We start from the raw sequence: 24091 nt of genomic DNA, 5'->3' as shown, positions 1-24091 counted from the left end.
GCTCAAGAGGTCGTTCAATGATCCATGGGTCGGCGGTTCGAATCCCGGTGTATGAGTGTGTGTGTGAATGGGTGAATGTAATGCACAATCTATGTAAAGTGCCTTGGATAAAGGCACTATATAAATGCACCATTTACCATTTACCAATCAGCAGCAACAAGCTAACACCAGCCTGTTATATTAGCTTGTTGCTAATGATTTGTCACTCCCGTCTTCCTTTTCTCTCTTTTATTTTTTAAATTTCCCCCCTCGACTTCACGGGTCGTGCATTGGGTTGTGATGGCTCGTGAGACACGAGACGGCAGTGTGCATTCTGGTGTGACTGTATATTATTAAACTGCATGGGTCCGGAGCTGTCCTGACTGGAATGTAAACAACATGGAGGCTACAGTACATTAGCCTCCCTCGGTCCCAGCCTTGTTATTACTCGGCCAGCCCAGACCAGAGTGAGTGAGCGGCGCGCTGCATGACTTCAACTTCTCCCGTTCCCCGAGGCTGCTGCATGGGACTCTGGGAGCATAACGAGAGGAGGGGGTTTCCACTTTCCACCCGGCCGCTGTTACCACTTTCTGGCCCAAATTTATTTGCATTTTGCTCACACTTACATTATTTCGAAGGTTACTATTATTTTGCAAAAGAAATAATCGCAGCAATAAATCGCCTCATAACAATATTCGGCGATAGACTCATCCAAATCATGATTGCCGATATATTCGTATCGTCACCCAACCCTAATACATGTACATACAGAGTCAGACACAGAGACAGACATACATTCATACACACATTGCTTCTAATAGGAGTGGTTGGCACCATTTAAAAAGAAACTGCAACCAATGGTGACAATTTATTTATATGTTCATGTCGATTTCAGCTCTGACATTTATTTCAGACATGCTCTAGTATGTGAAGAGTCTGCCTGTGCCATTAACTCATTTTGGATTAAAATATATCAATTGTTCTCCTCCTGAACAGTTAGTCTTGCCGCCATGACTGTCTCTGTATCAAAAAGAGCCACATGGATTATGTGCTAACTTTGAGTATGAACACGTCACGACGTGAATATCTAATGTTACAATAGTAACATAATGTGTGGCAAATATGCAAAAAATGCGGAACTTTTTTTTTTTCACAGCACAGATTACAGGCTTAAATTTGACTATATACTGCCAACAAAATCGCACTGTATAGTTAAAGTTATTGTAATGTGATGCATTTCTATGAGACTTTGTTATGGTCCAGTGGTAGGATGGGAGATGCAGTCAGCCCTAAGGCATTTGAACATTTTTAGCTATGGCCTCCTTTGGAAAAAGAGTTTGGACACCCCTGGACGATACCCTTATTTATGTGGTATGCACTGTCTGTTGCCCGGTGAGTCACCGCGGTGCCCTATTATGCTTTATTTCTTAGATATAGTGCAGAGAGAGACAGGAAAGTACAAGGGCAGAAAGAAGAGAGAGAGAGACAGGAAAGTACAAGGGCAGAAAGAAGAGAGAGAGAGACAGGAAAGTACAAGGGCAGAAAGAAGAGAGAGAGAGACAGGAAAGTACAAGGGCAGAAAGAAGAGAGAGAGAGACATGCGGAACTTTGGGTCCTCGCGGCTCACAAGGAGCATAATTATGGTCTGTCAAACTAACTGTCTGAGTCACCATGCAGGCACACGCCTGGTAGCCATTTTAAACAGCCATCATTGACCAGGCCAGGGTATACAGAGCAAATCGAGGATTAGCTCCACCACTGATTTGCCCAATTAGAGCCTCAGACACCCCCCCCCCCCCCTAAGGAGCAGTTCCACCGACTCACGCCGAGCGGCGAGAGGAGGAAGAGGAGGAGCATATTGAGTGTAATTATCCACAGTCGGGCGCTTTGATTGGGTACGGTACTTAGCCACACAGTGGCAGGAAGCAGAAGGAATGAGGCTGTTATGAAAGTCTTACTGCGTCTCTGCAGAGCTGTGGGATGAGATGACGCCGGTTGAATGGGTGGAGGACGCATTTAAGGGCCTTGCAGGATTCACAGACACACGGAGGAGGCACTGAGCTGTCTGTGCCATGTGGTCGACTACTGACTAGTGTTGTTTGTGTTGATCCTCACTACACGCGCCTTGACAATGCTACGCTACTGTAGTTTTCATTTCATGATGCTTAAAAAATAACCGTCTTGTTGTCGATTATTGCCAGGAGAAATAAAGACGGCACAGTTCTTTTCAGATGTGGTATACCGTTCTATATAGGGGAATCATAGCAGTTTGAACCACTATTGATCATTTGTATTCCAGCTTACAGTATGTTGAGCACATAGGTTTCTTTTCAACAGTCAAGGTGTACCGTATATGCACACACACACACACACACACACACACACACACACACACACACAGGACACACAACTCCATTGATCCATTTGTAGACATCTCTCAGAGTTAAATCAACACTCTTGTATAGCATTCAAACGAAACGAAAATGCTACAATATATTTTATGCGGTTATTGCTCTTTGATGGAGGAAATTCTGTCCTTCAAACTTCACTGAACAGACCGGACCAGTGATACTGAGGGACAGATGGAGGCACTGAGGGGGGCCTGTCTGTGGTGACCGTTCTGTTATGTGTTGATAACTTACCAGCTGTCCTGTCCTGCCCTGTCCTGTCCTGTCCTGTCCTGTCCTGTCCTGTCCTGAAAGTAACTAAGTACATTTAGTAAGCACTGTACTTACGTTCAATTCTTAGGTATTTGTACTTTACTTGAGTATTTCCAATTTCCAATAGTTTTACTTCTACTCCAGTACATCTCAGAGACAACATTTTTACTTAATAATTGGAAAACGTTAGTTACTTTGTAGATTAGAAAACATACATTAACCACTTCAGCCCTGTATCCATTTTGGTCGTTTGAAAATAGCAGATCTACAAGCTCACTGTGCGTCGTTTTGTGAGGGACTTCTACTTGTAACGGAGTATACATCTACATACTGTACTGCAGTATTTGATACTTTTACTTAAAGGGCCACTTCATCCCTTTTGCAACCAGAGTGCTACTGTTATCTACTACAAATACTATTAAACATTGTAGTCGGGGATCCACAGGCCCAAAAGCTCTTGAAAATGGGTTGAACCTGTGATGTCATGCTATACTTTTTTTTGGTGTTTTTTCTATTAATTTGGTCATTAAGGTCCATAGAATAAGAGGGCTGCTCTGCCGGAAACATCGCGAAAAAAAGTTATGGCCATTTTAGTATAATGAAGCCTTTATTTTTTTGCCCATTTTCGCCTATTGTAAAAAACTAGGTTTCTTTTCTTAAAGTGCTCAGTAGGTTGTGTAGGCTGTCAATAAATGATTCCCAGATACACAGAACACATATGTGAACAACACCAAGTCCAGAAATACACTCACAAAGCCTTTCCAAATGATTTATAGCCATTTTTGGTACCAAAAATTCATCCGTTTTTTGCATTTTTCCCAATACTTTCATCTTTACTTCAATAGTAATCAACTTTGCCATGGGTTATGACATCAGCCAATGTCTCATTCTTTTCATCAATCTTTATAGTCATTCCACATTTTTTTTTAAATTAAAATCAACCCTAAATTAAAGGAACTGTGGTGACTTTATTACCCTAATGCTCAAAATTCCCAGAGCCTTTTTTTTCTTGAAAACAACTGTACCCCCACAAAATAAAAGTGTAACACAACAAATTCAAAACAACACAAGTATTTTTTTTATTATTATAAAATAAACAGATGTGCACAGCTGATTCTTTATGTTAGTTGAAATATCACACCTAGTGTGAAGTGAGCTGTGCTATTTATGAATACTAATATATATTGTCTCTGTTGTGATCATAGTGATGCAATTGCTATCCTTGATCTTGATTGGCGTACATACATGCTAAACGTCCCATGACGCTTGGAGCTATACTCCTTCCAGAAGCACAGCTCAAAAAAGGAAATTAAACATTGTCTGAATAAAATAATGTCTAATATCACGAAAATGAAAATTATCAGGAAAATGAAAACGACTAACTAATCAACTCACTCACTGTCACTGTCTTCGAGTGTGAGTTCAACTCGTGAACATCTTTTGGGGTCCCCAGTGCAGAGACAGGCAATGACATACTTGACACCGGCTCTTGCACAGGAGCATCCTCTGGCACACTTGCTTTTCTTGCAGTGGCAATATTTGGTGCGCTTGTATTGTGCAGGTTTTGCATCCTTCAGCATCATTGTTGCCACCAGCTTACCATTGACAAGCTCTCTGCCAAAGTTGGTTGCCACAGGGTAGGTTGGCTGAGACATGTGTGCCCTCTTACATACAACCAACTGATGCAGGGTTCTGAGAAGGTGTAATTTGAAGGCATCTTCAGTAGGTGGAAGGCAACGCAGGTCTCCTTTGATGTTGCCAAAAAGATGGGCTCGCAGTGTATCCAAGTTACCACTGAAGTCACTCCTCTCATACAGTGAAGCCATGTATCATCTAGCCGCTGTCCCGACATCTTGTGTAACATCCAGACTTTCCCCAGAGTCACCATTTTGGTCTTTCAGGTGATCTACGGCAGCTTTGTAGGCACGTCTTTTTCCTCTTCTGTAAAGATAGCTCACTGTGTCACATCCAGTCAGTATGTAGGTGCTGAGGAGTATGGATGAAAGATCGGAAGCTTCAACATCATACTTCACTGCCAGGGCATCCACAATTGCATGAGCAGGTAGGTAGATATCCATCTTCTTTACCCATAGCTCCTGTAGGCCATCCATGTGTGTGATGTAATATGCACATCATGATCACATCTGTGTCAGTAGCCACAACTACAGCCCGTTCGTGGTGCAGATGTTCTACTGAGTATGCAATGTGGGCAAACATCCTAGTATCTGCCTCCTCATGCTTCTCACAGTTCTGGAAGTTCTGGAAGCTCAACCTGGCAATCTGCTGATAACAGAACAGTGTGACTAGGATCACGGAGCCAGATCCATCCCTTGACCAAGGTTATGCCATGCGAAAAGGGAATAAGGCTGACTACTTGGCTGCAATCAAGACATCCCTTGGCAGTTCATGGTGTGAAGTGGACAGATTGCCACCATTCGACAAGCCTGTTGTAATGGTGGTTGATGCCATGGCATTCATCCAGCGTCAACAACATCTTGGTTGCAGCACCTTCCATGAACTGCAAGAAAAATACCTGAAGCAGCTCCTTAGTGGTATCCCAGACAACTGTGACTGCATCCACTTTGTTGGTGATCGATATGATGTCTCCAGCAAGATGGAGTACAAGCCACATGATAGTCTTGCCTTACCTGAATGGAAAGGCTTTGTTCAAAATCCACTGAATAAAGCAAACCTGTTGAACTATATGGGAGAAGCATGGGCTGCTCAGCACAAATCACTTCCTGCTGGATGCACACTTATTCTGGGTGGACTTTTCCATGATCCTAGTCGCACTGTTCTGTTATCAGCAGATTGTCAGGTTGAGCTTCCAGAACTGTCCTGTGAGAAGCATGAGGAGGCAGATACCAGGATGTTTGCCCACATTGCATACTCAGTAGAACATCTGCACCACGAACGGGCTGTAGTTGTGGCTACTGACACAGATGTGATCATGATGTGCATATATTACATCACACACATGGATGGCCTACAAGAGCTATGGGTAAAGAAGATGGATATCTACCTACCTGCTCATGCAATTGTGGATGCCCTGGCAGTGAAGTATGATGTTGAAGCTTCCGATCTTTCATCCATACTCCTCAGCACCTACATACTGACTGGATGTGACACAGTGGGCTATCTTTACAGAAGAGGAAAAAGACGTGCCTACAAAGCTGCCGTTGATCACCTGAAAGACCTTCTGCCTCTGTGCCAATACGGTGACTCTGGGGAAAGTCTGGATGTTACACAAGATGTCGTGACAGCGGCTAGACGATACATGGCTTCACTGTATGAGAGGAGTGACTTCAGTGGTAACTTGGATGCACTGCGAGCCCATCTTTTTGGCAACATCAAAGGAGACCTGCGTTGCCTTCCACCTACTGAAGATGCCTTCAAATTACACCTTCTCAGAGCCCTGCATCAGTTGGTTGTATGTAAGAGGGCACACATGTCTCAGCCAACCTACCCTGTGGCAATCAACTTAGGCAGAGAGCTTGTCAATGGTAAGCTGGTGGCAACAATGATGCTGAAGGATGCAAAACCTGCACAATACAAGCGCACCAAATATTGCCACTGCAAGAAAAGCAAGTGTGCCAGAGGATGCTCCTGTGCAAGAGCCAGTGTCAAGTATGTCATTGCCTGTCTCTGCACTGGGGACCCCAAAAGATGTTCACGAGTTGAACTCGCACTCGAAGACAGTGACAGTGAGTGAGTTGATTAGTTAGTTGTTTTCATTTTCCTGATCATTTTCATTTTCGTGATATTAGACATAATTCTTTATTTTATTCAGACAATGTTTAATTTCCTTTTTTGATAGCAGGAGCACAGCTCACTTCACACTAGGTGTGATATTTCAACTAACAAAGAATCAGCTGTGCACATCTGTTTATTTTATAATAAAAAAATACTTGTGTTGTTTTGAATTTGTTGTGTTACACTTTTATTTTGTGGGGGTACAGGTGTTTTCAAGAAAAAAAAGGCTCTGGGAATATTGAGCATAAGGGTAATAAAGTCACCACAGTTCCTTTAATTTAGGGTTGATTTTAATTTAAAAAATTGTGGAATGACTATAAAAATTGATGAAAAGAATGACACATTGGCTGATGTCATAACCCATGACAAAGTTGATTACTATTGAAGTAAAGATGAAAGTATTGGGAAAAATGCAAAAAACTGATTAATTTTTTGTACCAAAAATGGCTATAAATCATTTGGAAAGGCTTTGTGAGTGTATTTCTGGACTTGGTGTTGTTCACATATGTGTTCTGTGTATCTGGGAATCATTTATTGACAGCCTACACAACCTACTGAGCACTTTAAGAAAAGAAACCTAGTTTTTTACAATAGGCGAAAATGGGCAAAAAAATAAAGGCTTCATTATACTAAAATGGCCATAACTTTTTTTCGCGATGTTTCCGGCAGAGCAGCCCTCTTATTCTATGGACCTTAATGACCAAATTAATAGAAAAAACACCAAAAAAAAGTATAGCATGACATCACAGGTCCTCTCAAATTTCCGGTGACTGGATCCCCGACTATTGAGTGACTGCAAAGTTTCTTCTAGCGATGACATGACCCTTTAAGTAAACCATGTGTGTGCTTTCTGTTGTTCTGTACAGTGATGAAGTCACTCACGTGGTGTCAGAGGACAACCAGGCTTCGCCGCGGGGACTGTGGGCGTGGCTGAAGGGACACGGTGACCTCCAAGATCCGTCCCAAATGCAGCTGTTGGACATAAGCTGGTTCACTGACAGCATGAGGGAGGGGAGACCCGTTGCCGTGGAGACCAGGCACCGCATTCAGGTGTGTGTGTGTGTGTGTGTGTGCAACATCGGGAAGATGATCAATCAAGTTGAAGTCAGTAATTCGGAAAAATGCCCTGAAGGTCACATGGTATATAGGCACCTGACTAGATCATACAGTATATAAATGGACAACTGGCGGCCCGGGGGCCACATGCGGTCCCCACCTTCACCTAATGTGTCCCGCAGGTTAATATCCGAATATTGATATATTATTGATTAAATTCCAAACGTGACCCGCTTTAATTACTGCAGTCTACGGTATATTAGTAGCTGAATTATTAGTATTAGAATTTGTCTTTTTTATGCATTCAAGTTCATAAAGTTAACATGAGTAGCCACTATAACTAAATGCATTTGAAAGTTAACTTTTCAGGACTTCAATTCAAATATAGCATTAAGCAAAAATAGCAGATCTACAAGCTCAAAATGTGTTGCAGTGCAACACATTTTGAGCTTGTAGATCTGCTCTTTTTGATATGACAGTATATGGCTGCAATGTGGCCCTCGGTGAGTGAATCTGGTCCATCTTCAAAGTTTCCCACCCCTGCACTAGATGGCACTACACACCAAATGGGAAGTCCCTCCATCATTCACCATGGGCTTTAACAAAGGATCATAATTTCTGATGTTTTTGACTTGACTATATATTACAGAACCAAAAAAGATTCCTGTTAACATGAACGAAGCGGGGGGGGGGGACGGGACGACGACCGTAAATCACGGGAGAAAGGTAATTGATTGCTTGATTGAAATATGTATTAACAGTTTGCAGAATTACAGTACATTTCAAGCACAAACGCAATACAAAGACTGCACGACTGCACGACCCAATAAAGCATTACACTTGTTTACAAGAGGGTCCACCTTGTTCAATTCATCAAAACATTTAAAGACGTACAAATAGACACTTCTACAGTATCAAAGAACAGAACAGGAATTCATCATAAAACAGAACAGGAATTCATCATAAAAATTAGGGAACCAGCAAGGAGCTTTGTAATATATTAATATATATTAATAATACATGTACCGGTATATACAAATGTACTGTATATAAGCACTTGCACTCGATGTGTCTTTTTTTTGTTGTCAAATATGTTTTTATTGAACAGATTATAAATTATTACAAACATGATATGAAATACTTTTTTTTATGGAACAAAATGAAAGAAAAAAAAATAAAGACAAAAAAGATTAAGAAATCCCTTAACCCTCCCACCCATACTGCTCAGTGACACTGCATACTATATAATAAGATGATAGAAAGCTCATGGAAAACATCTGAAAAGAAAATGGCGTACAGTCAACCATATCAATGGTATCCTGTCTATTAATCGTTTCTACTCAGGTAATGGACATGGGGCAGCCAAACCTTATCAAACGGTCTCTCCCTGTTTCTCAGGAAATACCTTATTCTCTCAAGATGAAGTGTACTAGTCATTTCATTTAACCAGTGCTTAAATGCAGGAGCCTCTTCCTTCTTCCAGTGTGTCAGAATTCGTTTTTTCGCTGTAATCAGACCATATGAGAAGAGTTGTTTCTGTGCTCTCGTCAACATAGGCATGGAGTCTGACAAACCCAGAATTTATTAGTACAGGATCGGGGTCAATATGAATACTCAAAATATCAGAGAGCGTCTCAAATATCTTAATCCAATATCTTTGTATCCGAGGGCAAAGGGCGAAGCTATGAAGAAGATTTGCATCTATTGTATTACATTTGTCACAATGCGAAGAAATATCTGGGTATATGTTATGTAATTTTAATTTGGAATAATGGAGTCTATGTATGACTCGAAACTGGATAAGGCAATGTCTGGAATTGATAGAGCACGCATTCATTTCTTCAAGGCTGTCTTCCCAGAGCTCGTGCACTCGATGTGTCTAATGTGAGGCAGTCTGCGTGCACCATATGAGAGAGATGAGAACAGGGGTGGGCAACTTTCACTATATTTCCACACTCACTCCAGAGGGCCGCATTGCATATTACTGTTGTAGAAAAAATAGCCGATCTACAAGCTGAAAACGTGGCGTATTTGAATTGAAATTCGGAATATGTTTTTGCTGTTTTTGAATAGGAATCCTGAAAATTAATATATATATATTTAATTTCAAATGCCTTTAAAAATGCCTGTAAATTATAGTTATTTTAACTTTATGGAGTAAATGCAAATACATTGGACATAAAAAAGACAATAACTACTCATTAAGCTACTGATAAAGACTGAAGTAATGAAAGAGAGTCATGTTTCTGAATTTCATCCATTTATGAGATAGAACACGAGAGAGCACTTTGTTTGTGACTGGATGACTTGCCCTGCTCTCTCACTGCACATAGCTCTTTGTTTGTGACTGGGTGACGTGCCCTGCTCTCACTGCATGCACATGAATAGAATCAACACAGACTGAAGGACGTCTGAGAAGCTGAGAATGCATTTAAAGTCCCTTCAGCCTCCACTTGCAGTTCTGCATTTCAGCCTGGCTGACAGCAGCAGAAGTAACCCCCCCCCACACACACACACACACACACACACACACACACACACACACACACACACACACACACACACACACACACACACACACACACACACACACACACACACAGACATACACAGCCCACCCATCCATATCACACCACAAGTGCCAAATAGACCCATCAACTGGATGTCAGGGGTTCAGAGAAGTCGGCTAACAGAAACTCCCTCTGATTTGTTCCCCCTTGGATGGTACTATGGAGGGTTCCCATAGCATAATTATTATGGATCTCAGGCAAAACACATTTATTCCGTCTATTCCAGCCAGCCTATTTTCTTGGTCCCCCAGCAGTCAGTCAGTCAGAATACCCCATCCACGTTTTTCTCCGCCAACATACTAGTGGGCCTTCTTGTGTGCGTGCTTTGCTTCCTTCAGGCTGTGTTGCCATGTCTGCTTATTTTAAGCAACCTTTGACTTTCGACACTTTATAAACCAATAATAAATTATTGGTAGTAGCTGGTTGATGTTTTTGGGGGCTTGATTTTAAAGTGTATAGTATGCTTGCTTATTTGGGCTTGCTTCTACATTTCTTCACATCAAGGAACCCCAGATTAATACTATGTAATTGTCCACAAACATCCATCTGAACATATTTTGTGCCTTTTTTTTATTAAAATGTTTGACCTGGCCACTTGTTTCTCTTGCAAAACTGGCAACACAGCAAGAGAGCCTTTCTGTCCATCCTCTGTATACATTTACTGACTGAGGTATTTGTACTTTACTTGAGTATGTTACATTTTCAGTACTTTTACTTACTTCTACTCCACTATACCTTTCAGATATAAATATTGTACTTTTACTCCACTACAATTATCTGACAACTGTAGTTACTACTAGTTACTTTGTAGATTTTCATTATCATTACAAAACATGCATTCAGCCCTATACACATTTCGGCCATTTGAAAATAGCAGATCTACAAGCTCACAATGCGTCGCATCTTTATACATTTGAAAACTCAAAATGGGACATTCTGCATAATGAGTTCTTTCTACTTTTGGTACTTTAAAGGAGAATTCCATGCTAGAAGGCTTTCTTACCTTTCTTTGTACCAAAGAGGTCCAGGTGTTTTTTTTGTGCAAAAACGCTTATTTACTTTTACTCAAGTACATTTAGATTACCAGACTTTCACTTGTAACGGTGTATTTCTATATTGCAATATTGATACTTTTACTTAAGCAAAACATTTGAGTATTTTTCCAACCACTGCTCCGTCACTGACAGTGTCAGTGGTTACAAGGACATTCAGTATCTGTGTCATTGCTATGTGAAATACGAGGGGGGAAAGAAAAAGCCTCTCTTCTCATTCCCTCCTCTCCTCTGCCACTCGCACATCGTAAAATCCAGGGTGTTCATTTCAACTCAGAGAGTCTACAAATGGAACCAAATAGAAAGACCATTTGTACACTATATATATCAGGCGGAGTTAAATGTAACACTCTCTGTTTTACTGTGCTCGGCGGTGTTCCATCATGAGAGAGAGAAAGAGAGAGAGAGAGAGAGAGAGAGCGTGGCAGCGCATCAGTATTCCTCCTCTAGTAGCTCAGGTCATTACGTGGCGAGGCTAATGACGCGATGTTGACATTTATCGGCCCGTCTCCCCAGGTAACTGGAGGTCGCTTCATCTGCTTATCTTGTGATGTATTCCCATTCTGATGCGAGCATGGCAACAGACGGTGGCATTTTATTCGCACAGCACTTCCCAATAGATTTTTTTTTTTTACAAGATATAAATCTGTTTAAGAAGCCTGCGCACCACGCGCAGAGATACTGTCATTTCCAAAAGCGTGTTACTATCCCTGACACATTAGCCCGTGCATGGCTCTTCCTCAGCGGCCTAGCTGGAAATGCAATGTCTTTTGACTATCATAAATATTCTACGCCAACTGAGGGAGAGACGTTTAAGTATAAAAGCCATTGAAACGTGATATTTCCATTACATTCCATCACACAGGGAGCCTGTTTATTCTAAGCGTGGGGAGAGATGAGATGTTATAATAGGCTGTTTGGAAGGGAAGAAGATGAGATTGGTCTCCAGAGGATGTATCCTTGCAAAAGAGGTGGCCATAGTCAAACTCTGCACATCCCAGACGCTTCTCCCTTCTGGCACCAAAACTATGGAATAAACTTCCAATTGCTATCAGAACTGCAGACTAACTCCAAATCTTCCTCCGTGGTTTGAAAACTCACCTCTTCAGACTGTATCCAATCCAATCCACTTAACTTGTAAAGCACATTTTTATACACAAAGTTAAAACAAAGTGCTGTACACAAAGAAATACTAAAATATCAAAGAAAAAACAACAATACATAAACAGGGCAACATATAACAAGGACATAATGCAGTGGAAGCACCAACTCTTAATCAATATGTTCAAATGCCAAGGAGTACAAGTGAGTTTTCAGACGTGATTTAAACACATGTAGGCAAGGTTTGAGAAGCTCTAACATGAGGTGGAAGTTCATTCCACAGTGTTGGTGCTATAACGGAAAATGACCTATCCCGCCAGGGTTTCAGCTTTGATTTACGGATCTGGACTGGACTGGTCAGTCAACCTCAGGGCCCTTGTCGATTCTTTGGGAGCTACAAGTTCCGATATATAGACTGGTGCCAAGTTTGCCAACCCATTTACAGACTTAAAAACAAACAAATCTTAAACTGGATCCTGTAACGCACAGGGAGGGAGCTGGCAAGGATCGGGGAGATGTGGTCACACTTCCGTGCCCCTGTTAAGAGGCGAGCGGCCGCATTTTGGACTAACTGTAGTCGTGACAGGCAGGCTTGGGTAACACCAACATAAAGTGCATTACAGTAGTCAAGTCGGGTTGAGATAAAAGCATGTATAAGACGTTCAAAATCATTAAAGGTTACAGCAGACTTGACTTTCGCTAAAAGCCTCAAATGATAAAAACTTGGCCATCCAAGCTTTTATGTCCTTAAGACATTCCAGCAGGTGGTGGGATCTTTTTTATTCAGGGGCAAGTAGATTTGCGAGACTGTAGCCCGTAGCATTTGCTCTAGCCTCGACTACCTTTCAGACTAATATGCAAAGACTAAACTTATGTCATTTAGATAGCATTTTATGTAGACATAGCACTCTGTATAGAGTATAGTGTATACTCATAGCTTTACTGTACAGATTTTCTACTGTTAGACAGATGCTATAGGTTCTGAGCTTCCTTATGATTCTCGTGGTGGTGATGATGATGATGGAGATGGGGGTGATAGTGATATATGCTCCCATATGTACTTGAACCTCAGTGTACCGCAGCTGGCCCTGAGGATTGCATTAACCCACCTGGGCACGGGCGGGGTGGCTTCAACTGCATGCGTGACGAGCATTAACATGGACAGGCGGCCCTCGCCTCCTCCGTACGGTTTCCCTCTGCAGATAAGGACGGACATGACGGATGGGCGAGGGGGGTGACTGCAGGCGCAGGGTCTTTGCGTCGCTTAATCTTTCTGTCACAGCGGGGAGTTGCTTGGACTGGATAGAGCATGGTGCCGCCGCAATTGTTTTTCCTTCTTTAGATTATTGGCCCCCAAAACGAGTGGTTATAAGCTGGTGGAGAAAGACACAGACGGGGAGGAGCCCAGAAGGGGCTTTCGCTGCTGTGATCTGTCTTGAAGCTTCACCTCCTCCACAGTTCTAAAGCAGACTGTAAATGGAGTCCAGATGGGGCTCCACGCTCACCTCTGCATGCTGATGCACACATGTCTCTTACGCTCTCTCTCTCCATGGAACCCCCCCCCCCCACCACACACACACACACACACACACACACACACACACACACACACACACACACACACACACATTTTAAAACTTTATTGATTGACGGACACACGTGAAATGTATTCAAAACGTATTCCATTATTTCTCTTGCCTTTTGTTCCTCCTGGTGGGGAACAAATGACACTTATTTCTTCTTTAATCCTTTAGTGACTGATTAAGATCAGCAGTGTGAGAGAAGCTCTAGTCTAGTTCCTCCTATCATTCGATTTTTATCCTTTAATCTTTTTTATTTTACTTTTTTAATCCTTTTCTGTCTTTTTAAAATTGGTCACAGTCAACAACACAGCATGAACAGTAAAACCCTCATCGTTGTTTCCACCAGGCCAAAGGCATGGGGAGAGAGTATGTTTTGCACTCCGTCTGTGTGTGTGTGTGCCCGTCCATCCGTGTGTCCGTCCATGTGTGTCCGTCCATGTGTGTGTGTGTGTGTGTGTCCGTCCGTCTGTGTACAGCTAATATCCGGCACCGTTAACCCAGTCGATGCCAAAATTTGCACACACACTCCCTGGATGCCAACGATGAATCTCTGCCCCAAGTTTTCCAGAGCGGCCTGTTATAGCGCCACCAGGAGGCCGACTTTTGAAAAATGAAAGACTAATCTGCCCGATATTTCATATTCCATCCTAATTGGCTAACATTGGTTTTCAAAGTTTTCAGGATTGACCCGTTTTGGACATAAAGTCTCAAATCATGAACGCAGCGTGCAATTCACGTGAAATCTTTCACACACTTTCCTACTAGGCGGAGGAATATATTCCACCCTTTTCACATTGGCCTGTTATAGCACCACCAACAGGTGGATTTTTGTAAAACAAATTTTTGGAACAAAATGCCTCAAATCATCCAATTGCCATCCAAGGCATAAGAATAAATGGCACCCTTTTCACATTGGCCTATCATAGCGCCACCAGGAGGCCACAACCTGACCTGCCCTGGTGGAGACCTGTGCCCCGAGGGGCACTTTATCTAGTTAATTTATTGATTCATAACTGAGAGTGTACAAAAACATAACCAAACTGACCATAAAAGTCCATTTGGTAACATTATTTTGTATACACTCTCAGAGTGAAATTAAAACTTGATGATGGTGTGGTATGTGGTATGGTGTGATCATACAAAACTCCCTCCCCATCTCCTATAGCGTCGGTTATTCATGTCCACAGCATTCCATTGTATAAGGTCGAATTACATTTGTGCAAGAACGGTATAGTAATAACACTGCTAATACTTTTCACACATTCTGTATAAATAGAGAGCCCTTTCTTCACCAGATATAACAGGCAAATTGACACGTTGGCTGGTAGATGTGTAATGCTATATAGGTTAGGTGGTGTAATGGATTTGGACGCCAGCAGAGTGTGAGACGAGTGTCATTAGGCTGGGTGCCCTGGAGACACACTATCATAAAAGTATAACTCCAAGGCATGAATTGGCTACATTTTCAAGTAATTCTTTTTGAACCCCTGTTACTCTACAGATAGGTTAGTACGCACAGTGGGCGCATGTGTTTGGTCCAACTTACTAACAATCCTACAGTCATTACCATCCACGGGTTAGTTTTAACCTGCCACACATGTCGGGAGCCAAGGGTTTGTTTTAACCAGCCACAGGTTAGTTTTAACCTGCCACGCATGTCGGGAGCCAAGGGATTGTTTTAACCTTCCACCGGTTAGTTTTAAGGTTTTTACTAAGCTGTAGAACTTTAAAGAGCTTTTGTCCTGAAATTACATTTTTAACAAAAACTAACAAATAGCATAATCTTTGAGCTCACAATGCATTGCCTCGTGGCGCATTGTGAGCTTGTAGATCGGGTCAATATTTCGCTATTACCCTGACCCTGATTCTGTGTACATAGAGCTGGCCGATATGTAGCTAATATCAATATTGTGAATGTGATACTAGGTTCCCAAAGTGGGGTCCAGGGGTCTGCAACGCATAGCCAGGGGGTCCGCGAAATAATTCAGATTTTTCCAAAAAATATTTTTATTTCATTTTTGTCTGTGAATTATGGTATGTGATATGTGAGTTTACCATGATCACAGTAATCCTTAATCATATTCCATCATTCAAGGGCTTTTGGGTAGAAGTGAAACAGACTCCATGCAGTCACTTTCAGTTAGAGGATGAGTGTCTCTGACTGTGAGGTCTGAAAAATAACAGTAACACTATGAAGTACATTTTTGTGACGTCACTAGATGTATTTCATAATGTTACTGATTTTTTTCAAACCTCCAGTTCTAGGCAACAGCCGCAACACAGAATGGGGGGGACTTTCTTATTATATCCACATAACAACTCTAAGGTATATTAATGACAGTAAAATGTTGAAAATGAGGGGTATCCTACTATCCTGTAGTCACTATTCACTGGGATACCAAAAAACATTTGAAAAAAAAGGTTTTTCACTGTTCTCGGGTTGAATATTGATATGCGATTAAAATGCGTTTAATCAAGATTAATTATTTACAAAGATTTCTTTTTTAATAGAGTCCCAGCTCTAGTAGAGATACACCTCAATAAAAGCCAATAAAAATGAAGCTCACCAGTTTGATTCCCATGCTTCATTGTCCTCCTCCACAGCTGTATTACTCGTTTTAAACTTAATCATCACGCTAAAAAAAATATATATATATAGGTTGTATATATCCCATAGCCTGGAGGGATGCTCTGATTGGTTCAGAAACTTCAGAGCCATGAAGCGTTTCAAGCTGAAACTTCAAAATAAAATGACCACCATTTCCGTTTCCCTACACCTTTAAGCCCTATCTCCTCCCCACCAACAATTACAAATAGCCATTCATGCTTTTATTTCTTTTAAGATTAGACTACTGCAATTCCCTGTACATCGGCCTAGATCAGTCATCCCTCAGGCGGTCTAAAACTCAGCAGCGCGCCTTCTCACCGGCACAAAGAGACGCCAACACATCAGCCCTGTTTTGGCCTCGCTTTATTGGCTCCCTGTCAAATTTAGAATTTATTTTTAAGGTCCTTTTATTTGCCTATAAATCCTTAAACGGGCTGGCCCCTGATATACCTCACCAAGCTTCTTACATTACAGCCAGGGCTCTGAGGTCCGCTGATCAGATCATATCATATCAAAAGTTTTAATACAAATAGTTCCAATGGCATCTAAATGTAAGTTTGTATCGGTGTTGTACCTGGAAAACATTCTCCCCCCCAGGGGATAACTGGGCCAAAACAGTTAGGGAACCCCTGCTATACTGCATCGTGTTATGATGTCTCCTCCTGGTCTTAAAGACAGAGATTTTGGCACGGTTTCAGCCCTATTTGACCCACATTGACGTCCATTCAATATATTAGTTATAACTTATAAAACATAGCATACAGCATGTGTTCTCAACGTTTTTGGCTGGGGACCCCCAGAAATGCTTTGGCGGATGTCTCGCGAGAATCCAGAAGTTTGTGAGGTGACTGTAACTCATCACAATCACACACAGACAGAAACACAGACAAACACCCAGACCGACACTTTACTAAAACTATTTTATTTCTCACATACAGGACATTTCGCCCACATTGCCAGAAGGCACCACACCCACTCCTGTGGCTGCAGCTTCTCGGTATGCCTGCCAGAGACTCACCACAATCGAAAACAACAACAAGGTCTTCACAGTAAGTTAACTGTTTTCTGAAAACAGTGCCACTTCGTCATGTTTCTGCTTGTGCCCTGGCTTTTCTTATAATGTAAAAAAAACCGAAATGTTCATGGTAGTGTAGATTGAGTTGTGTTTTGATTGTGGATTGCTGTGCATTAAAAATAATGAAATAGAATAAGTGAAAAGCCCCCCCCCCCCCCAGACCTCTTCTATTCTACTCTTAATTTGGGATTGCCTTGCTTCGGAATCACTCACAATCCCTTTGACGCATTTACCCCCTAAGATATATTAACCTGCAAATGAGAAGCATCTGCAAGTAAGGAAACTATGAAAGCTTAGCTTATAGCAGCTGAGAGATGCCTAGTGCAAACCCTGGCAGAGGGCTGGCATAGACGCACCCTGGAGGCACTGGACGCTGTGCTGGGATGGACATGCTACTCACGAGCAATGATGAGAGCCATCTGGCTGGTGGGCAGTGAATGGCTGATGCCAGGGGGATGGATGCGGGATACGCAGCTACAGGCTCTCACAATGGCAGCTTAACTGGTGTAGTTCACGCCAAAGAGAGAAAGAGAAGGAAATGCAGTCACTGTCACACTCAGATGACTGTAACATATCGTTGCTATGGGGAGGAAATTAACCTCTTAACTCAATTTTTTTGGCATAAATCAGTGCTATTGAACACCCTTTACGGCTGTGTGTTTTGAAAATATTGAACCAATGGAAAGTAGTAAAAAGTGCTTTGGACAAAACCTCTTAACTCCATTGGACCCTCAAAATGTCTGCTAAAGCAACTAACTCCACCACCTCTCCCCCTCTCATGGAAGTAATTTACAATATATAAAGTTACAACACCAACTTTGATGAGGCTGTATTGCTTTGTTTTAAAAAATATAAGGTTTTCTTTATTTCCTGAAAACATTATATATTTTTTTACATAGAGTTATGAGGAGACAGCAGAGATGCAGGTGCACAGCAACACCAGACTGAAAGCAGGAGTAAAGATATTTTTCAAGCACTGTCAAAAATAGTACATAACATTACTGTACCAATTATCCAATGCGCCGTTAACTATGAGAAGTGTTCTATAAAGAATATAAATGGGGAAAAATCGGTATTGGCAGATACTCAAAATCAAATGATCTGAATCGGATCAGGAGCAATTTTTTTAATTTAGTGTTAATTTGTGCGTACGTAACTGAGAGGGTACAACAGTCATTTGCTTACATTTACACTCTCAGAGTTATATATTAACATGGATTTTGCTGTGTACACCAGAAGTTAACATACACTAAAAGAGCTGGGCTGATGCTTAATAACAAGCAACCCGTGTGAATAGAAAAGCGGTATAGATTTTACAATTGCGTTGTTGCTTTATGTAATACCTTTCAACCTGCTGCATGCTTTTACAGCAAATGTGGCACACCGAGTGAGCAACATGAATCATGGCCTGTTGACGGCGAATTGATTGGCGGTGCTACGGTGTGATTGTGTGGGTGTGAGAGGTCCCGCTGAGGTGTTTCTGTCAGGGCTTTTAAGTACGGCTCACTGCGGGGCCAATGCCAGGCATCTGTAGACTGTTTCATAATCCTTTCACCTCTCATCTCCACTGACTGGTGTGTATAATAATAAAAGCGTGCGTCAACATGCATGGTAAATGGTGCATTTAGCGCATTTATCCAAGGCGCTTTACAGAGATTGTGCATTGCATTCACCCACACCGATCTACAAGTTCACAATGCGTCGCATCGCGATCATAATATATATTCTAAGCATAATGACCACCTCCCTGTATATATAGACCTACTGTACTTGAACATATAACCAACTGTATATTAATCTACTGCGTGTTTGATATGAGCATATGTAAAACAATTTACTTATTTTTCCACCACTGCATATACAGCACGTGAACACACAATGGTACGCACACACGCACGCAGCCACGCACGCAGACAAACGCATGAACGGACGGGCACAGCATGCACAGACAAAGTACACGTGTATGTCTCACCTAGGGAAAGAGGGGGTCTGCGCCATTCCATATTCCCTGTTACTTTCCCCTGCGCTACCCACCTCACTAATTAGCCATCATGTGTGCTGTCTCCCTGACGCACCTGATTATCTCGTTATCACCCCCGCAAAGGCGAATAGATGAAAGATGACTCACTGATGATAGCGGATCAACAACTGGGCCTTTGTGCAAAGCCACAAGTAAATCCTCATCCGTCTGGGGGAGACAAAGCATGCACACTGTAAGTCAGACAATCCGAAAACGGAGCGATGATGTCTGTCGCTGCTTTGCCCTTTTTCATTGTAAGCCGACCCGTTCTTTAGAGATGAGAAATGAGCAAACCACCAGACACGGTGAGATGATCTGTTGTTTTGCAACAGTGCTAATGAGGGACAAGCTATTGATCGCCAGTTGTAAACCTATCCTTGGACCGTCTCTCTCTCTCTCTCTCTCTCTCTCTCTGCTCGACTGCACGGTACAGTAGTGATGTACTTCCTATGAGAATGTAATACATGTCCTGCGAAAGACCTATGGGTACAATGGGATTTCAACCCGGTCTCAACCCAAACACGGTGAAATAGCACGGATTGGCAATTCCGTACATGCATCCCTAGAAAATCCCCAAAATACGTACAGTGCATATTACACTGAAATCCTCCCCATAGGCCGTGATGGAGAGGCCCAGTCTCTACAGAACTTGAGCCATGAGAGACACCGCTGAGCACGCTATAAAAGCGTGCAAGTTGCCGCATCGAACATGCGACTGTGACTCAAGTTGTAACCCAATAGCACAGAATTATAAATTATGTCAAACCCGTATCTCACACGGACATGGTGAAATAGCACGGATTGGCAATTCCATACATCCAATACTAGTGAGAGCCACGCCTTCGTCGCAGTCGAAGAGGTAGACGTGTAATATGTATGGGGTTTTCTAGGCGTAAATGTATGGAAATGTATTACCAATCCATGCTATTTTACCGTGTATTTGGACATTAAATGTGTGTTTATGGGAGGGCGGTGAACTGGTGTATATTTTGTGTGAAAAAGAGTATGTATGAGTACTGCAAAGGTGCATGTATATGTTACAGTAGGTCTCCGTGTATTTGTCTGACAAAACATAAAATGACTTCACTTTTGTTTGTTGTTGTCCACTAGTCCCTCCCTGACATTTTAGTCTAGTTATTGTTGACGAAATTGTTAATAATTTGGTCATAGTTTTAGTTTGACAAAATCAACAGTATCTGAGAGAGGGTTGGGGGGGGGAGGAGGGAGAGCTGTCATAGTGTCAAGGAGGTGTCCGTCCATCTCACCAAAAGCACCCCAGTGAGCTGTCAATCACGCCCCGGCAGAGAGAAAACCCTCCATTCTGGTGTGCTGCACTATCGATTTTATTCTCTCTCACGCAATCTATGCCTCTCCCCTTTCTTCACTCCATAGAGCGCGCACACGCACGTGCTGAGTGTTTAAGTAAGCGCCGTGCACAATCTCATGCTATTTTCTGTATCGTTCCGCGTGTCCTAGGCTATAGCTCTCTTTCACAGTCGCACACCTTTTGATCTCTCCTTGTCACACAACTCACCTTAAGCATGCCGAACATGCTCACAAATATTGACACGTGTACCCAGCTGTCTGATGGATGTGCCCTTTCTCTGATGGCCATGCTCACACGCACAAAACACAGCGATTTAAGCATGTCCTGTATGTAATCTCGGTCTCTTTCGTCTGAAGAGGTTTACTTCCACCCTGAGACTGCTGTCGTGTACGTGGCGTACATGGATCCAGATATTGATGTATGTCAATACATGACATTCATGACATTCTCTATTTAATAGTCGACTATAGTTGCCTCTGGCTGTGCTTACACACACACCATACAGTATGTAATGTGGCATGTATTGTAAACACATTACACAAACGTGGACAGAACTACACACATGTACAGTACACAATGCACACTAGGGCTTTCTCTTCAGATTTTTACTAGTTGACTAGTTGCCTAGTTTACTAGTTGTTTAACTACCTATTAAAAAAATATGTTACACATTATGTTATACATTTCAAAACTGTGTACCGGTCATTGGTGACTATAACAGGGATTTTTTTCTTCTTCTTATCAACTAGTCAACTAGTACCAACAAGGGAAACTAGTGGATTTACTAGTCGACTAGTTGAACAGTCGACTAGTTGCTTAAAGCCCTATAATACGCATGCACGCACGCACGCACGCACGCGCGCACACACACACACACACACACACACACACACACACACACACACACACACACACACACACACACACACACACGCACTACTGTTTTTGCCTGTATAGCTCTAATGAGGGGATGGGAAGAAAGATGGAGCCAGGGAGACGGAAAGAGAGAGAGAGAGGCTAAAGGTCTTGATTTGTTTTCCTTCAGCGAGGCCTCTGTTGTGCTTGTCTCCAACATATCGATGTCCGCGGTATGGAGAGGGGAGGGGGGCTGTGCTTCACCCATCCTTAAACCCAGTTAGACCTGACACTTACCTAGCCTCCTCACCATGAGAACATAAAATCACAAAAAAATCACAAAAAAAATCACAAAAAGAATCACAAAAAATCACTAAACTCACAGAAAATCACAAAAGAAATCATATAAAAATCGAAAAAATCTATTTATTACAGCCGTAGGTTGCTTATTGATTAAAAAAATCATAGAAAAGGACTCTTTGACAGTCATTGGACAGTCATTGGAACTCCATGTAGAGGTCCCCAACATCGCTTGGCAGCCTCTTTAGCTCGAAGGTTCTTACCTCACCATGAGAACATAAAATCACAAAAAAATCACAAATCACAAAAAATCACTTAAAAGTCACTAAAAAAATCACTAAAAGATCATATAAAAAATCATAAAAAACTGCTATTTCTTACAGCACTGATCGTCTGCACTTGCAGGCAACATCTAGTTTTAAGATTGGCTTAATTCCACCTGTTTAATCCGCATTTCTTTGTTGACCCTCTTTCTATAGCACAATGTGCACAATCTCCACCAACTTTCACAGAAAAATCCTTCACATGAACGCCATTGCATATAGGCTACTTTTTTAATTGTTTGCCATATTCTACATTTGAAGTTGTTTTATTATATTATAGCGTTTTCAAAATCCTGTTTAATGGAGCATTTGCCGTTACAGGTGCACAGAACAAACCAACATCATTCAACCCTAACGCTCGTTTTTGGTCAATACAAGCTTTATTCATTGCCCATAACTAAAGAAGAAAGGTATTTTTCAGGGTGAAATCGCGCAACACTTTACACAGCATATACTTCCGGTTGACGGAAAAGACAGTGGCAGTGGCGGAAGGATTGATGAATTAATAGCCGGCAGTCAGTGTGATAAGTGGGAAACCCACGCACTGATCAGCCTAGATACGGATTGTCTTGTGAGATCCTGCTGTGGGGGGGGGGGGGGGGTGGTGGTAAATTCATGCACGCCACATCAACATCCCGTGGACATGACAACTAACCCCTACCTGCCTTAATTTCTCATTAATTAGACGAGCGGCTCTCCAGCTTGATCTAGCCCAGTAAGACCTGGCTGGAACACATCTGTGTCACTTTAGAGTTTTAACCATTATTTTATACTTTAGCTATTGAAAAATAGCAGATCTACAAGCTTGTTGCGCGACACTGCTATTTTTGAAAAATCTTAAATGTGGCGCAAATCTTTGAATATATATTATTTTTTCTTCTCTTCCTTTTTAACTCAAATCTTTGCTTCTGGGGGGGGGGGGGGGGGGTACAAAATATTTTGAGATGCGGGTCGGCGGTCATATAATAATGGGGCTCCTTGAAATGAAAAAGTTTGAGCACCACTGATGATAGAAACATACACATTTTTCAGAAAATCCTCAGGATTCATTAGACATTTAGTAGAATCTGGTCTCAAGGTCTTAATGGGCTAGGCCATCCCGTCCTCCCTGCTGCAGCGCTGGGCACTGTGCTGCCGGTGTGAGGGCTGACAGGTGACAGACTGGCTGCTGGGGGGGACAGCAGTGGTCCTGGGAGGCTGCGTGGCGCTATACTCATCCATTTTTGGAGCATATAATAACGCTGTTGGCTGAAGCTGGGAGCGTGATGACATGGGGGGGGGGAGCGTTTCAGTAAACGGAGGTGTGTTGTTGTGAACCGCCGTTATGCACGTTTAGAACCCCAAGGTTTCAGCCTGCAGCCACGTACTGTAGTCTATATTATGCCATCTGCCTTTTGATATCCACAGCTAGCTAGTGGAGAAGTGTGTGCTGGTGGGTGGGGGGAGGCATGATAAAAATGGAAGGAATTGTTTCTATGAAGAAAGAAGGAAACGTTCCGCACACAGTACGTTTTCTCCCCGTCCTCCCTTTATTTCGTTTTGCTCGTCCGGGCTTTCAGAATCAGAATCATCTTTAAGTTTATTATTATCAGTTTTACAAGTAAAAAGTGGGTGAAATTTGTTTTTGTACATGGTTCCCATCGTGTTATTTGTCCAAGAAAACAAAGAAATGGAAAAGTAAAAAGGTTTCAGATATTTAGAATCTTGTTTCACAAACGGCACACTCGTAGGGTCTCTCTAAGCTTATTCACAAACGGCATAATTCACAATTATTTATGCCTACTGTATACCACTGAGTTAACCCACTTCACCAAACTCTTCTCGCGTGT

The 24091-nt window shown here is 42.1% G+C and overlaps 1 protein-coding gene across 1 annotated transcript in view; it reads left to right on the top strand.

The window, feature by feature from the left end:
* The window catches only part of dntt (deoxynucleotidyltransferase, terminal), a gene marked incomplete at its 3' end in the record, with an annotated part of 105160 nt that overhangs the window by 3792 nt on the left and 77277 nt on the right, over positions 1-24091 (top strand). Inside the window, exons 2-3 of the mRNA XM_080782162.1 lie at positions 7259-7442; positions 17301-17411. Of these exons, the coding sequence (XP_080638288.1) occupies positions 7259-7442; positions 17301-17411 (295 nt within the window). The remainder of the gene's footprint in view (positions 1-7258; positions 7443-17300; positions 17412-24091) is intronic.

This window comes from Protomyctophum bolini, assembly GCF_963924005.1.
Source record: "Protomyctophum bolini genome assembly, chromosome: 14".
Taxonomy (NCBI): domain Eukaryota; kingdom Metazoa; phylum Chordata; class Actinopteri; order Myctophiformes; family Myctophidae; genus Protomyctophum; species Protomyctophum bolini.
The sequence above is the reverse complement of the archived record's forward strand: the minus strand, read 5'-3'. Positions and strand labels throughout refer to the sequence as shown.